The sequence below is a fragment of the Bufo bufo genome, chromosome 9, assembly GCF_905171765.1.
Source record: "Bufo bufo chromosome 9, aBufBuf1.1, whole genome shotgun sequence".
Lineage (NCBI taxonomy): Eukaryota > Metazoa > Chordata > Amphibia > Anura > Bufonidae > Bufo > Bufo bufo.
The window spans coordinates 164,423,154-164,437,618 of NC_053397.1; the positions used below are offsets into that span (position 1 = coordinate 164,423,154).

The 14,465-nt window shown below is 42.8% G+C and overlaps 1 protein-coding gene across 6 annotated transcripts in view; it reads right to left on the reverse strand.

Annotated features, from left to right (window-relative positions):
• LOC120978803 (ATR interacting protein) overlaps nt 1–14,465 on the reverse strand; it is a 55,160-nt gene that overhangs the window by 39,182 nt on the left and 1,513 nt on the right. For 3 of the 6 annotated variants that reach the window (XM_040407155.1, XM_040407152.1, XM_040407154.1), the window contains exons 2-3: nt 11,946–12,345; nt 9,342–9,412 (exon numbers count right to left, since the gene is read on the reverse strand). In XM_040407155.1, the coding sequence (XP_040263089.1) occupies nt 9,342–9,412; nt 11,946–12,327 (453 nt within the window). In that variant the 5' untranslated portion in view covers nt 12,328–12,345. The remainder of the gene's footprint in view (nt 1–9,341; nt 9,413–11,945; nt 12,346–14,465) is intronic. The other 3 variants (XM_040407156.1, XM_040407157.1, XM_040407158.1) reach the window with 1 other exon arrangement.

Below are 14,465 nucleotides of genomic sequence, written 5' to 3' on the forward strand. Positions count from 1 at the left end.
CCTCTTATATAAAAAGTGGCGTGGAATATGTTGCCGCTATATAAGTAAAGTATTATTAAACCGTGGCCGGCTGGTCACAGATTAAGTTTATTAATAAATAGGTTTAATAACATTCCTGGTGAAACGCTGTAGCCTCAGGTTCACTATAAACGGGCATTAAATAAGATTCATGCCCATCTTTAGTAAAAAAAAAAAAAAAAAAAATCTAAACAAAGGGGAAAGTTAAAGGGGTAAGTTAAAGGGGTATTCCGGATTACAGTAGGTAAAAGTTATTCCCTATCCACAGGATAGGGGATAACTATCAGATCGGTGGGAGTCCTACTGCTGGGACCCCCACCAATCATGAGAACGGGGCCACGTACCCCCTGCTGCTCCCCTGAAATGCCTGGAGTGTGCCAGTCGCACATGCACACGGCCGCCCTATTCATTTTTATGCGAGTTCCTGAAGATAGCCAAGTAGAGCGCTCACCTATCTCTGGAACTACCATATTAATGAATGGAGCAGCTGCACACATGTGCAACCAGCCATTCCAGTCGAGCAGCAGAGTCCTGCAGGAGGCACGGGGCCCCCCCGTTCTCATGATCAGTGGGGGTCCCAGTGGTAAGGGGCATTAGCCCGACAGCAGAAGCCTGTCCACAATCATAACATACGCGTATGCATGCTGGGCCAATATATGGGAGGATCGGGAGAGATAACAGTCAGACTATCACTGAGGGATGGTCTTCTGATACGTCATATGAAGGTATCCCACTGGAAAACCTGGCGAAACAAACCACCACGCTAATCAATTTCCCAGAACACATCCATGAGCAGCTTCACTGTTTGATTTCCAGATAAGGGAGCGCAATGGTGGTCCAAGATGACAGATTTACCAGCTGACAATCTGGTTAAATTAATGATTGTTGAGGGCAACGCTGTTGGGACGCCAACCAATCCCTAAGGTTTCATTCACACATCCGTGGAACACAGTCCGTGACACACCGGACTGGCATCCTGCTTAGTGCAGGAGCGCACGGCGTCATTGGTTGCTATGACGCTGTGCGCTTTGTGCCACCGCAGTACAGTAATACACTCTTATAGATCATACAAGTATATTACTGTACTGCGTCACAAAGCGCACATCATCATAGCAACCAATGACGCCGTGCGCGCCTGCACTAAGCAGGATGCCAGTCCGGTATGTCACGGACCGTGTTCCATGGACGTGTGAATGAAGCCTAAAATGGAGGTTCTGAATCACTTATCCAGACTCACTAAGTCATTCGCATTTCACCCAAGGGTAACAATCCACAGTAAATAGAAAGCCAATTCTACGCACATCGTATCCGCATAAAGCCATGTTTAAAGAAGCACGCCCAGAAAATGTATGTTCTCTAGTTTGTTAGAAAGGTATATGATGTAAATTGTAGTGAAGGTAATCTTCTTACTATTTCGCTGTATTGGGGAGTTCTGCACTCAATTCTGGCCCCAGCTGCATCTCAAACTGACAAAGCATCTTAAAGAGGACCTTTCATGCGATTTCAAGTGGCACCTGTACATGGACAGATTATCAGGAATGAGCGTTGAGCCTCGACAATCCGGCAGTGTAAATCCATCTTAAAGAGGACCTTTCATGCAATTTTATTACAGGAGATATATACCTGTACTTGCGGGGTACATCCCCGCTGATGCTGCCACCCTGCTTGATTTTTTAAAATATGCCTCATATCCCCCGCTGGATTTCTCCCGCTCAGTATGCGGATACTGAGCATCGGAGCAATGAGGAGGAGACTGAGTCTTTCTCCGTGGGCGTCTCCTTCTCCCTGAAGGTTTTTTTCTCCCTCTGAGCTGTGATTGGACAACGCTTCAGCCAGGGGAGAAGGAGACGCCCACGGAGAAAGACTCAGTCTCCTCCTCATTGCTCCGATGCTCAGTATCCACATACGGAGCGGAAGAAATCCGGCGGGGCATATGAGGAATATTAAAAAAAATAAAATAAAGCAGGGTGGTAGCATCAGCATCATGTACCCCGCAAGTACAGGTATATATATATCCCTTAATAAAATTGCATGAAAGGTCCTCTTTAAGATGGATTTACACTGCCAGATTGTCGAGCAGATTATCGGGGATGAACATTCCTATGAACGCTCATTTCTGATAATCTGTCCATGCACAGGTGCCACAGATCATCCAGTGAACAAGCAAAACAATCTTTCATGCGGACAACTAAATCATCATTTCTGGTCAGCAGATTGTGTTGTCTACGTGGAATTCTGCTGCCCAGAAGCTATGAATCTGTATGGGGATGAGCAAAGGCAGTAGCCATCGCTCATTCCCATGCAATGGAGGAGGAGCCGTGCATGTAAAATGCCGCTCTTCACCTCCACTGACAAGCAGGCAATTATCAGGATGGAACGCTTCCCAATAATTGCTTGCTCTATTGAGCTGTGTAAATCCAGCATCTCCATTCCTATGGGAACCTCAATGGCAGTCTCATAGGACTAAATAGAAAAACTTACTTCCTGGTGTGCTGTCCGGATCTTTTGCAACCCCATTGAAATGAATGGATCCGCATCCAACCTGCAAAATTGTGGAACAGATGCGGACCCACAAATACAGTCAGAGTCGATTACATGACACAGCTGAGAACCTGAAGGGACTGAATAAGTCACAACTATAGCCACCAGTAAGAAGATTACTTTCACTGCAACTTACATCATGTACCTTTCTAATGGGCCAGAGAACATGTATTTTTTCCTGGAGTGCTTCTTTAACCGCTTCCCAACCACCCATAGGCTATAAAAGTCCTGGGGGTCAGGATTAACCTCTGAATAGACGTTTAAGAACATCCATTCAGAGATTGCAGCTGCATGCTAATCGCTGCCAGTTCTAAATGTAATACAGCTTCCTTGCTGGCTTACATTTAGACCATTTTCTACTCCTAAACCAGGCGTAGGAAATGGTAAATGAGACGGGCCTATTGGCCCGTCCCCTCCCTGCCCACACCACTCCCACCTGGCAATCTGCACCTGAAATGCGCCTAATTTAGGAGTATTTCAGAATGATAAATAACCCCCTATGTTTTTTGGAAAGTGAGGGGACAAAAAAAATAAAATAATTTTTATTATTTAATTTTTTCACACCATTCACCTGATGGGATAGATCATGTGATGTTTTTATAGAGCCGTTCGTTACAGAGGCGGCGAAAGCAAATATGTCTATTTTTAACAATTTTTAAATTACTTAATTTGAGTAAAGGGCCCTTTTTCGTGTAAAACATTTATTTTTATAACGCTTTTTTATTTTTCACTTAACACTTTATGTTCCCCATAAGGTCATACAAGACCTATAGGGGACATTTAACATAGTAGCCCCACTTACAGGGAAAATACACACTCCCCATACACACTATGCTGCACAGCCTCACTGCATGGCTGATTGAGATCTAAAGAAAGCTAGCGCACAGCACTTCTTTAGCTGAATACAAGTGTTGGTCCGAAAAAAATATTCCCTCTAGAAATTAGAGGGAGGATTTTTGTGAAACGACAAAGCAGGGCACCACGAGGAAAAGATATGCAGTGAAGGATGGACGAGGGGGCTGCCAAGGGCGGTTGGATGCGTAGACAGCTACTGCATCAAATAGTAAAATCATTAAAAAAAATAAGGGGGGGGGGGGGGATAGAAATCTACCACCCAAACGGTGCCAACCTCGTGTGGTGCCAAAGGATGATGATGAATAAATATCAAAATAAAAGAAGATGAAAGGAATACGATATTCTTGCTGTATCAATAAAAAAAATGATCAAATCAAAGAGACTTACTTCACTGAGGAGGAGGTCAATGAGATGAAGCTCAAGACACTCAATGACCAAAACCTCCCCCGCCAGGATCGCTTGTAGTTTTGTAGGAAATAAACACGGCCGTGTCGAACACTGGTGTTTTTCCTTTCTTTTTTTTTTATTCAATAAATCACAGGAGAGCTCAACACGTTTCGGGGGAATATAACCCCCTTCATCAGGAGCAGTGCAAGTAAGTTTAAAAACAGCTACAAGCAGTATAAAGGTATGACTTACCATTGAGCTTTATATATCTGTCTGAAACATGCCATGTGTTTAGTGAGAATGATGTCATATCCTGTTTGGGGCCTGAAGTGTGTGTTCCACGCTGGAACGCACATTTAAATGTTGTAGTCTTGCTAAAAAATAAAATATTTAAAGAATACATACATTAGGGGTTCAGTGGTGTTAGGCTGGGGGTGGTGGTTGTGATCAGGGAATGGATCTGGGGGTATAGTGATGCGATCATCCTTGAATATAATCAAACGAGTGTGGTGGCACGCATATGTGAACGCACCTCCACTTTCGATTTCCGGTGGAGGAACGCTCCTGTCGGCTGAGATCTGGGCGTTTCCGGTGGGTGGAACGCACCAGTGAGACGCATCAGATCACAGAGTTATCCTTCTATGTCTAGGCTTACGGAGGAGTGGATCAGGTCGTCGCCAGGTGTTGGCAAAATTCTAAGGGCAATGGAATCTCATAGTACCTGAAAAATGGGGTTATTTTCAGGGCGGAAAGCAAGTCATATTAAATAATAATATTAAAATTGTCGCTCATTCTCTGGTTTCTGGATGGTGTGTCCTGTGATAGATAAAGCTCATTGGTTAAAAACATAATATATAAAAAATAAAAATATATAAAATTATAGGAATACCTTAATAAATAAATGAGGTGACTATATACAAAAATAATAATAATCAATGAGATATAGATATAGAGATAGATATATATATATATATATATATATATATACACACATACATGAATGCATAATATAAATACATAAAAATTAAATAAAAAAAAGGGACAGTGAATGTGTGTATGTGTATATATATATATATATATATATATATATATATATATATATATATATATATATATATATACACACACAGTGGGGGAAATAATTATTTGACCCCTCACTGATTTTGTAAGTTTGTCCAATGACAAAGAAATGAAAAGTCTCAGAACAGTATCATTTCAATGGTAGGTTTATTGTAACAGTGGCAGATAGCACATCAAAAGGAAAATCGAAAAAATAACTTTAAATAAAAGATAGCAACTGATTTGCATTTCATTGAGTGAAATAAGTATTTGAACCCCTACCAACCATTAAGAGTTCTGGCTCCCACAGAGTGGTTAGACACTTCTACTCAATTAGTCACCCTCATTAAGGACACCTGTCTTAACTAGTCACCTGTATAAAAGACACCTGTCCACAGAATCAATCAATCAAGCAGACTCCAAACTCTCCAACATGGGAAAGACCAAAGAGCTGTCCAAGGATGTCAGAGACAAAATTGTAGACCTGCACAAGGCTGGAATGGGCTACAAAACCATTAGCAAGAAGCTGGGAGAGAAGGTGACAACTGTTGGTGCGATTGTTCGAAAATGGAAGGAGCACAAAATGACCATCAATCGACCTCGCTCTGGGGCTCCACGCAAGATCTCACCTCGTGGGGTGTCAATGGTTCTGAGAAAGGTGAAAAAGCATCCTAGAACTACACGGGAGGAGTTAGTTAATGACCTCAAATTAGCAGGGACCACAGTCACCAAGAAAACCATTGGAAACACATTACACCGCAATGGATTAAAATCCTGCAGGGCTCGCAAGGTCCCCCTGCTCAGGAAGGCACATGTGCAGGCCCGTCTGAAGTTTGCCAATGAACACCTGAATGATTCAGAGAGTGACTGGGAGAAGGTGCTGTGGTCTGATGAGACCAAAATAGAGCTCTTTGGCATTAACTCAACTCGCTGTGTTTGGAGGAAGAAAAATGCTGCCTATGACCCCCAAAACACCGTCCCCACCGTCAAGCATGGGGGTGGAAACATTTTGCTTTGGGGGTGTTTTTCTGCTAAGGGCACAGGACAACTTATTCGCATAAACGGGAAAATGGACGGAGCCATGTATCGTGAAATCCTGAGCGACAACCTCCTTCCCTCTGCCAGGAAACTGAAAATGGGTCGTGGATGGGTGTTCCAGCACGACAATGACCCAAAACATACAGCAAAGGCAACAAAGGAGTGGCTCAAGAAGAAGCACATTAAGGTCATGGAGTGGCCTAGTCAGTCTCCGGACCTTAATCCAATCGAAAACCTATGGAGGGAGCTCAAGCTCAGAGTTGCACAGAGACAGCCTCGAAACCTTAGGGATTTAGAGATGATCTGCAAAGAGGAGTGGACCAACATTCCTCCTAAAATGTGCGCAAACTTGGTCATCAATTACAAGAAACGTTTGACCTCTGTGCTTGCAAACAAGGGTTTTTCCACCAAGTATTAAGTCTTTTTTTGTTAGAGGGTTCAAATACTTATTTCACTCAATGAAATGCAAATCAGTTGCTATCTTTTATTTAAAGTTATTTTTTCGATTTTCCTTTTGATGTGCTATCTGCCACTGTTACAATAAACCTACCATTGAAATGATACTGTTCTGAGACTTTTCATTTCTTTGTCATTGGACAAACTTACAAAATCAGTGAGGGGTCAAATAATTATTTCCCCCACTGTATGTGTGTATATATATATATATATATATATATATATCTATATCTATATCTATATATCCCCGAACCCAGCTAGCGTATGGACACGGGGCTCAATCGTTGACTTTGATTGTCGGGTTATTATCATAAGGGTTTGGAACTATTTAGTGTATCCTAGTGACATCAAAAGAAAAGCAAGAATGGTTAGGAAAGCCATGATCTGAAGACTGAGATGATGATGATGGGAGACCCTATATGATGGTGGAAGACCATGATGACGGGAGTATAATGAAAAAAGTTCTACAAGTTTTATATATGTTTTAGAAGTGTAGTCATGGGGCCAAGGGCATTGTTGTAGTGGTTCCCTTGCTAGTAATTGGTGTATTCTAGGGACTCATTCAGCCCAAAATAGTATAGCGTGTTCAACCGGAAAAATCGAAAACATGTCTTTCCTACACAGGTCTTGATATGATTGGGGGATCCATTCCAGTGGGGTAACACGGAGTAGAGAGGGATCACTATTGTGCTGAGTGGAGAAATGTCTTGAGACGCTATGAGTGAGAACTTTCCTATTGATGTTAGAGCGGTGCTCATTTATTCTTTCACGGAAAGTCTGTGTGGTCTTGCCGACATATAATAGATTACACGGACATTGTAATAGATAAATGATATTGCTGGTGCCACAATTCATGTTGTGATTTAAGTGAAACGTTTCATTAGAGAAGATGTTTACATCTTTCTTATTGTGAGTTATTATGTTGCAACATTTACATTTTTTTATTTTTGCATCTGTAGGCCCCCTTCGGAGCTGGATCTATTTTTCCTTTAAGAGTAGGTTGTGGATTTTCTTTTGGAGTCTTCTTTTGAGGGAAGGATGGAGCAATTAAATTTTTGAGGGTCTGGGCTCTCCGGTATGTAACAATGAGCTGGGGGGTAAATCTCTTTTTAAGATGGGGTCTTTGAGTATGCCCCAGTGTTTTTTCAATATCTGCCAGACTTTTGTGTGTTCCGAGTTATTTCTTGTCGTCAGACTGTAATGGAAGTTTTTTTGAGGGGATTTGAGAGTGGTCTCTTGTGTTTCAATGGATTCTGTTTGTTTGAGGGCTTCCTTTTGGTTCATTTTTAGGGCCCTTTTGGTAGATTCAGTTATTAAATTCTTTGGATATCCCTTTTCGTTGTTTTAAAATCTCGAGTTGTTCTCAGGCTGTTGAATCATCTGTACAGTTCCTTCTAATTCTTTTCATTTGACTGTACGGGATATTCCGCTTCCATTTCTGGTGGTGACAACTTGTGTAATCAAGATAACAGTTTAAATCTACTTTCTTAAAGTGGGTTTTAGTGATGATTGTGTTGGAGATAATAGTAAGCTGTAGGTCAAGGAAGATGGCTTCTTTTGGGTAAAATTCAGGGCTGAATGTTAGGCCCCTGTCGTTAGAGTTGAGCTGACTTTTTAATAATTTCACCTCTTCTAGGCTATTATTACCAAATTAAAATAATATCTATAAATCTTCGATAAAATTTGATGTTTGGGTGGGATAAAAGCCGAGGGTACTCTCGAAGTGCCCGGTAAAAAGATTTGCATAGGACGGCGCAAGTTTTGTGCCCATTGCGGTCCTTTGAATTTGGATATAAAAATTTTCGTTAAAAGTGAAATAATTGTGAGTTAAAATAAAATCAATGGCTTTTAAAATAAATTACCTAATTACCTGTGGTAACAACAGGGAAAAGACCAACACCACAAACAATCCCTAAAAGGGAGACAACATGAGTGAAACGGAGATCCAACAGCTCCAGTTCCAACTCCACCTGAGGTCAGAAGACCTGGAAAGAAGGTCTATATCTGGCAACAAGTGAAGTAGAAGGGGAGAATACATAGTAGCTGGGGGTGGCTGACAGAACAGCTGAAAGGAAAAGCTACAGATGCCTAACTGGGACAAAAAGGATCGCAAACCTAAGCAGCAAAACCTGGACCAGAATCCATTCCCACCACTAGGTCATGGAGCGATCTTTTGAAACCGAGTGAGTAGCCATCCGCTGCTACCTCCTGACCCCAGGCACAACAGGGTCAGCGATAGGTCGTGACACCCTCGTGACAAAAAGTCTGTTTCTCAATACACCCCTTAAATTTCCTTGCGTGGTATAGTTTCCAAAATGGTCACTTTTTTGGGGTTGCCACTGTAGGGGTAAGTCAGGGTCACTTCAAATGCAACATGGTGCCCAAAAAGCATCCCAGCAAAATATGCCCCCAAAAAAACAATATGGCACTCCCTGCCTTCTGAGCCCCGTCGTGTGCCCATACAGCAGTTTACGATTATATGTGGGGTTTTTATGTAAATTGCACAATCAGAGTAATAAATATTGAGGTTTGTTTTGTTGTTAATCCTTGATGTGTTACAGGAAAATAAAAAATATTTGATTAAGATGGAAAATCTGAGCCAGCGGTAAACAGTGAGAAGGCCGCGACGCTGCCTTCTCAAACAGCTGATCGACGGGGGTCCGACACCCGGGACCCCCGCTGATCATCTATCCAGAGGATAGATCATCAGTTTAAACAAAGTGCAGAACCCCTTTAAAAGCCGAGAAATTCAGATTTAGAAAAAAATAATTAATTTTTCCAAATTTTTGGTACATTATTTTTTATACATAAAAGGTAAAAAATATTGACTCAAATTTACCATTAACATGAAGTACAATGTGTCACGAGAAAACAATCTCCGAATGGCTTAGATAAGTAAAAGCATCCCAAGGTATTACCACATAAAGTTACATGTCAGATTTGCAAAATTAGGCCTGGTCAGGAAGGGGGTAAGGAGCAATTCTTACCTGTTGCTTTAGTTCTTCATGCTGAGACTGCAAAACTTCAAGCACAGAGGTCTCATTATTAGTACGGGAGTCTATGAAAATAAAATAATGCCAAGTTTGCATTTATTATTTACTTTTTTTTTATTGAATCCATATCAGATCACTGTTTAGCTGCATGGACCAAGTGTGATCCTAATTGTAATTGGGACGCTTTCAACATAAATGACAACCAGTGCACATCAAATCTAGGATGTTTTCCCAACAACGTGTGTGACAATAGGACACAGGTACAGAGACCAGAAAGAAATCAAGCACACGCAAGTGCAAACAAGATATTGGCAGCGTGTAGGGAAATGTGAGCGAAAAGCAATTGTGTACACGAGAACAAGAGGATCAGCACCCCAGAAAAATTTAATTGGCCGCAGATTAGTTAGGCCCCATGCATACAGCCGTTACCGGGCCGTTCTGTGCAATGGCGACCGCAAAAGCAGAGGCACTATCTGTGCGACTGCAGCAGCCGGATATAGCCCCATACAATTTAAATGGGTCTGATCTGTCCGCACCTCAAAAATTAAAACGGGTTCAGTTTTTTTGCGTTGTGGAGGCACGGAGAGAGACCCCACGGAGGCACTCCGTAGTGCTTCCGTGGGGTTTATTGCTTTCGTTCCACACCGGAACAAATAGCAGGGGTCCGTATATTGCAGACCTGTTTGTGGGCCGCAATATGGCCACAGCCGTGTGCATAAGGCCTTAAATGGGTATTCCAGTTCTAACAGCTTATCCCCTATCCACAGGAAAGGGGATAACCAGCAGATGGGTGGAGGCCCCATAGATAGCCGAGCACTGTTCTCTGCCATCTCGTGCCCTCCCATAGAAATGAATGGAGAAGCGCTGTGCATTTCCGACCAGCTGCTCCATCCATTTCAGGGGGGCTCCAAAGGGTAAATTTCTATAACTAGTATATCCCTATGACCTCCCTATCCAACAGTCTGCATAGACACAGCCGTGGTTCTCCTGTTAAAAACATTTTTATTTTGTTAATCTAAAGGCTCTGTTCCAGAGTTATGATATTTGCATATTAAGGCCTTCGGTGCAAAGAGGGTGTCACCATTGCTCTTGTTCCATCCAAGCTCCACTCATTTCAGTGGCCAGACCCTGCCTGGCCATTTTAATCGACCAGGTCAGGCAGTGTGCAAAGCAGCGAAGGAGGGGCTGGTTATAGAAATTAGGGATCGACCGATTATCGGTTTGGCCGATATTATCAGCCGATATTGAGGATTTTGAACGTTATCGGTATCGGCATCTATTTTGCCGATATACCGATAACGTATGGGGAACACAGAACGCGCTGCTCTCAGCGCTTTCCGTGTTCCCTCAGCAGCACAGGGGAGAAGGAAGCAGTGTCTCCTCCCCCTGTGCTGCTGCTGCCGCCAATGAGAGGAGGGAGGACAAGAGGAGGGGCGGGGCTGTGGCCACTGTGCCACCAATGAAGATAAGCCTTTCATTCATTCATATACAGGAGGCGGGAGCTGGCTGCAGAATCACATAGCCGGCTCCCGACCTCTATAAGCGATAGCTGCGGTCCGCGGTAGTTAACTCCTCAGGTGCCGCGGATCGCAGCTAACGCTCATAGAGGTCGGGAGCCGGCTATGGGATTCTGCAGCCAGCTCCCGCCTCCTGTATATGAATGAGAGACTTATCTTCATTGGTGGCGCAGTGCGCCCCCCACCCCCATCCCAACCCCGGCCAATAGTAAAAACATTGGTGGCGCAGTGCGCCCCCCCACCCAGTATTACTCATTGGTGGCAGTGGCCACAGGATCCCCTCTCCCCTCCTCCTCCGATCGGAGCCCCAGCTGTGTAAGCCTGGGGCTCCGATCGGTTACCATGGCAGCCAGGACGCTATTGAAGCCCTGGCTGCCATGGTAAGCTCCATGCTGCTGTGTGCACAGAGCAGCAGGGACAGTGTGAGATCCTAGTCACCCTGATAGAGATCTATCAGGATGAATAGGACAAGGGTTCTAGTCCCTAAGGGGGCTAAAAGTTAGTAAAAAAAAAAAAAAAAAAAAAAAACACAAAAATATTAAGTATAAATGAAAAAGATTTATAAAAAAAATACACATTAACAATAAACAAAAAAAAATACACATTAACAATAAACATATTAATTTTCAGCAGATTTGTGTAGAAATTTTTTTTTTTCCTCAAAATTGAAAATTCCCAGAATATCGGTATAAATTATCGGTTATCGGCCTGAAAGTTCACAAATTATCGGTATCGGCCCTAAAAAATCAATATCGGTCGACCCCTAATAGAAATGAGTGGAGCCTGGGTGCAACAAGATAAACAGCAAAACCCCCATTGCACCAAAAGCCTAATTTGCATAAAGAAAAGTATCATAACTCTGGAACTAAGCCTCGGATCAGCAAAAGGCAAAATGTTCTAATCAGATTAACCACAGCTATGTGACTATACAAACAGTTGGATGGGAGGTCGCGGGTGCGTTTATACCAGACTGAAGTGGTCGACTGATCGCAGCTTATAGAAGAATGCCGCAGGAACAGGATCATGGATTCACTTTTTACAAATGGAAATGAAAATTTATATTTTATAATTAAATACATACTGGAGATATCTCTTCCTCGTTTTGGCGGTGCAGGTCTTTGTGGCTGTAGGAAGGTAGATGGCGGTCGATTGCCCTGGATAGGATCTGTATGACTGGTTGCAGCCCCACAGTCCTGTGTATAGGCCTGAGAGGCTATGATGTCGATCTCCTCCAAATCATCAGCTGTGAAGTCTTCCCCGTCAGCAAACACATCCTCCATGGCTTCAGACTCCGTGCCGCTGGCCGATCGATAACGCTTTGATGGAGGATATGCTCCTCGATCACTGCAGGAAGAATGGAGACTTTGGTGTACGGCAGGGGAGGAGATGGCATTAACCCTATGAGCACTGTATAACATGGAGAAATCCCTTTTCTTTGCTGTAAACAGGGGGTTTATTGACATAATGTGCCCGCAGTTCCCCTGTAAGAAAGAACAGAGCCAAACATTTAGACTCTACGAAGGCTGAAAGTTTTTATTATTTTCCGAAAAAAATGGCACCAATGTGGATCTAAGTAGAAATTCCTTAAAGTGGTTTTCTGGGGAAAAAAATAAAATAAAAATTACAACCTCTCTCAGATGTGAAGCGGGTGAAACGCCCCATCTGATAGAGGCGCAACACATAGAAGATTGTATTAACCAATGAGATTTCTTACTGCTTGACACTGAAAAGATGACAACTGTTCAAGCCTCATCAGGCGTAGTATAAAGTATCTAAAGAGATACACTGCGTGCAGAATTATTAGGCAAATGAGTATTTTGACCACATCATCCTCTTTATGCATGTTGTCTTACTCCAAGCTGTATAGGCTCGAAAGCCTACTACCAATTAAGCATATTAGGTGATGTGCATCTCTGTAATGAGAAGGGGTGTGGTCTAATGACATCAACACCCTATATTAGGTGTGCATAATTATTAGGCAATTCCTTTCCTTTGGCAAAATGGGTCAAAAGAAGGACTTGACAGGCTCAGAAAAGTCAAAAATAGTGAGATATCTTGCAGAGGGATGCAGCACTCTTAAAATTGCAAAGCTTCTGAAGCGTGATCATCGAACAATCAAGCGTTTCATTCAAAATAGTCAACAGGGTCTCAAGAAGCGTGTGGAAAAACCAAGGCGCAAAATAACTGCCCATGAACTGAGAAAAGTCAAGCGTGCAGCTGCCAAGATGCCACTTGCCACCAGTTTGGCCATATTTCAGAGCTGCAACATCACTGGAGTGCCCAAAAGCACAAGGTGTGCAATACTCAGAGACATGGCCAAAGTAAGAAAGGCTGAAAGACGACCACCACTGAACAAGACACACAAGCTGAAACGTCAAGACTGGGCCAAGAAATATCTCAAGACTGATTTTTCTAAGGTTTTATGGACTGATGAAATGAGAGTGAGTCTTGATGGGCCAGATGGATGGGCCCGTGGCTGGATTGGTAAAGGGCAGAGAGCTCCAGTCCGACTCAGACGCCAGCAAGGTGGAGGTGGAGTACTGGTTTGGGCTGGTATCATCAAAGATGAGCTTGTGGGGCCTTTTCGGGTTGAGGATGGAGTCATGCTCAACTCCCAGTCCTACTGCCAGTTTCTGGAAGACACCTTCTTCAAGCAGTGGTACAGGAAGAAGTCTGCATCCTTCAAGAAAAACATGATTTTCATGCAGGACAATGCTCCATCACACGCGTCCAAGTACTCCACAGCGTGGCTGGCAAGAAAGGGTATAAAAGAAGAAAATCTAATGACATGGCCTCCTTGTTCACCTTATCTGAACCCCATTGAGAACCTGTGGTCCATCATCAAATGTGAGATTTACAAGGAGGGAGACAGTACACCTCTATGAACAGTGTCTGGGAGGCTGTGGTTGCTGCTGCACGCAATGTTGATGGTGAACAGATCAAAACACTGACAGAATCCATGGATGGCAGGCTTTTGAGTGTCCTTGCAAAGAAAGGTGGCTATATTGGTCACTGATTTGTTTTTGTTTTGTTTTTGAATGTCAGAAATGTATATTTGTGAATGTTGAGATGTTATATTGGTTTTACTGGTAAAAATAAATAATTGAAATGGGTATATATTTGTTTTTTGTTAAGTTGCCTAATAATTATGCACAGTAATAGTCACCTGCACACACAGATATCCCCCTAAAATAGCTAAAACTAAAAACAAACTAAAAACTACTTCCAAAAATATTCAGCTTTGATATGAATGAGTTTTTTGGGTTCATTGAGAACATGGTTGTTGTTCAATAATAAAATTAATCCTCAAAAATACAACTTGCCTAATAATTCTGCACTCCCTGTAGATGAGACGAGTGCTGTAAAGCAGATCACAGCAAGCAGCAAGAGGAGTAAGAGGCAGAGTGCTGCCCCCGATAGATATCCAGTCCATGAATGGTCTGAGGGGCAACTTCTTTAAGACACAATGCGAAACCTGCGGCCCTTCAGCTGTTGCAAAACTACAACTCCCAGCTTGCCAGGACAGCCTACAGCAGGGCATTGTGGTAGTTGTATATAGGAGGACATAAATCTTCCTTAAAGGTGTACTGCACTTTGTTTA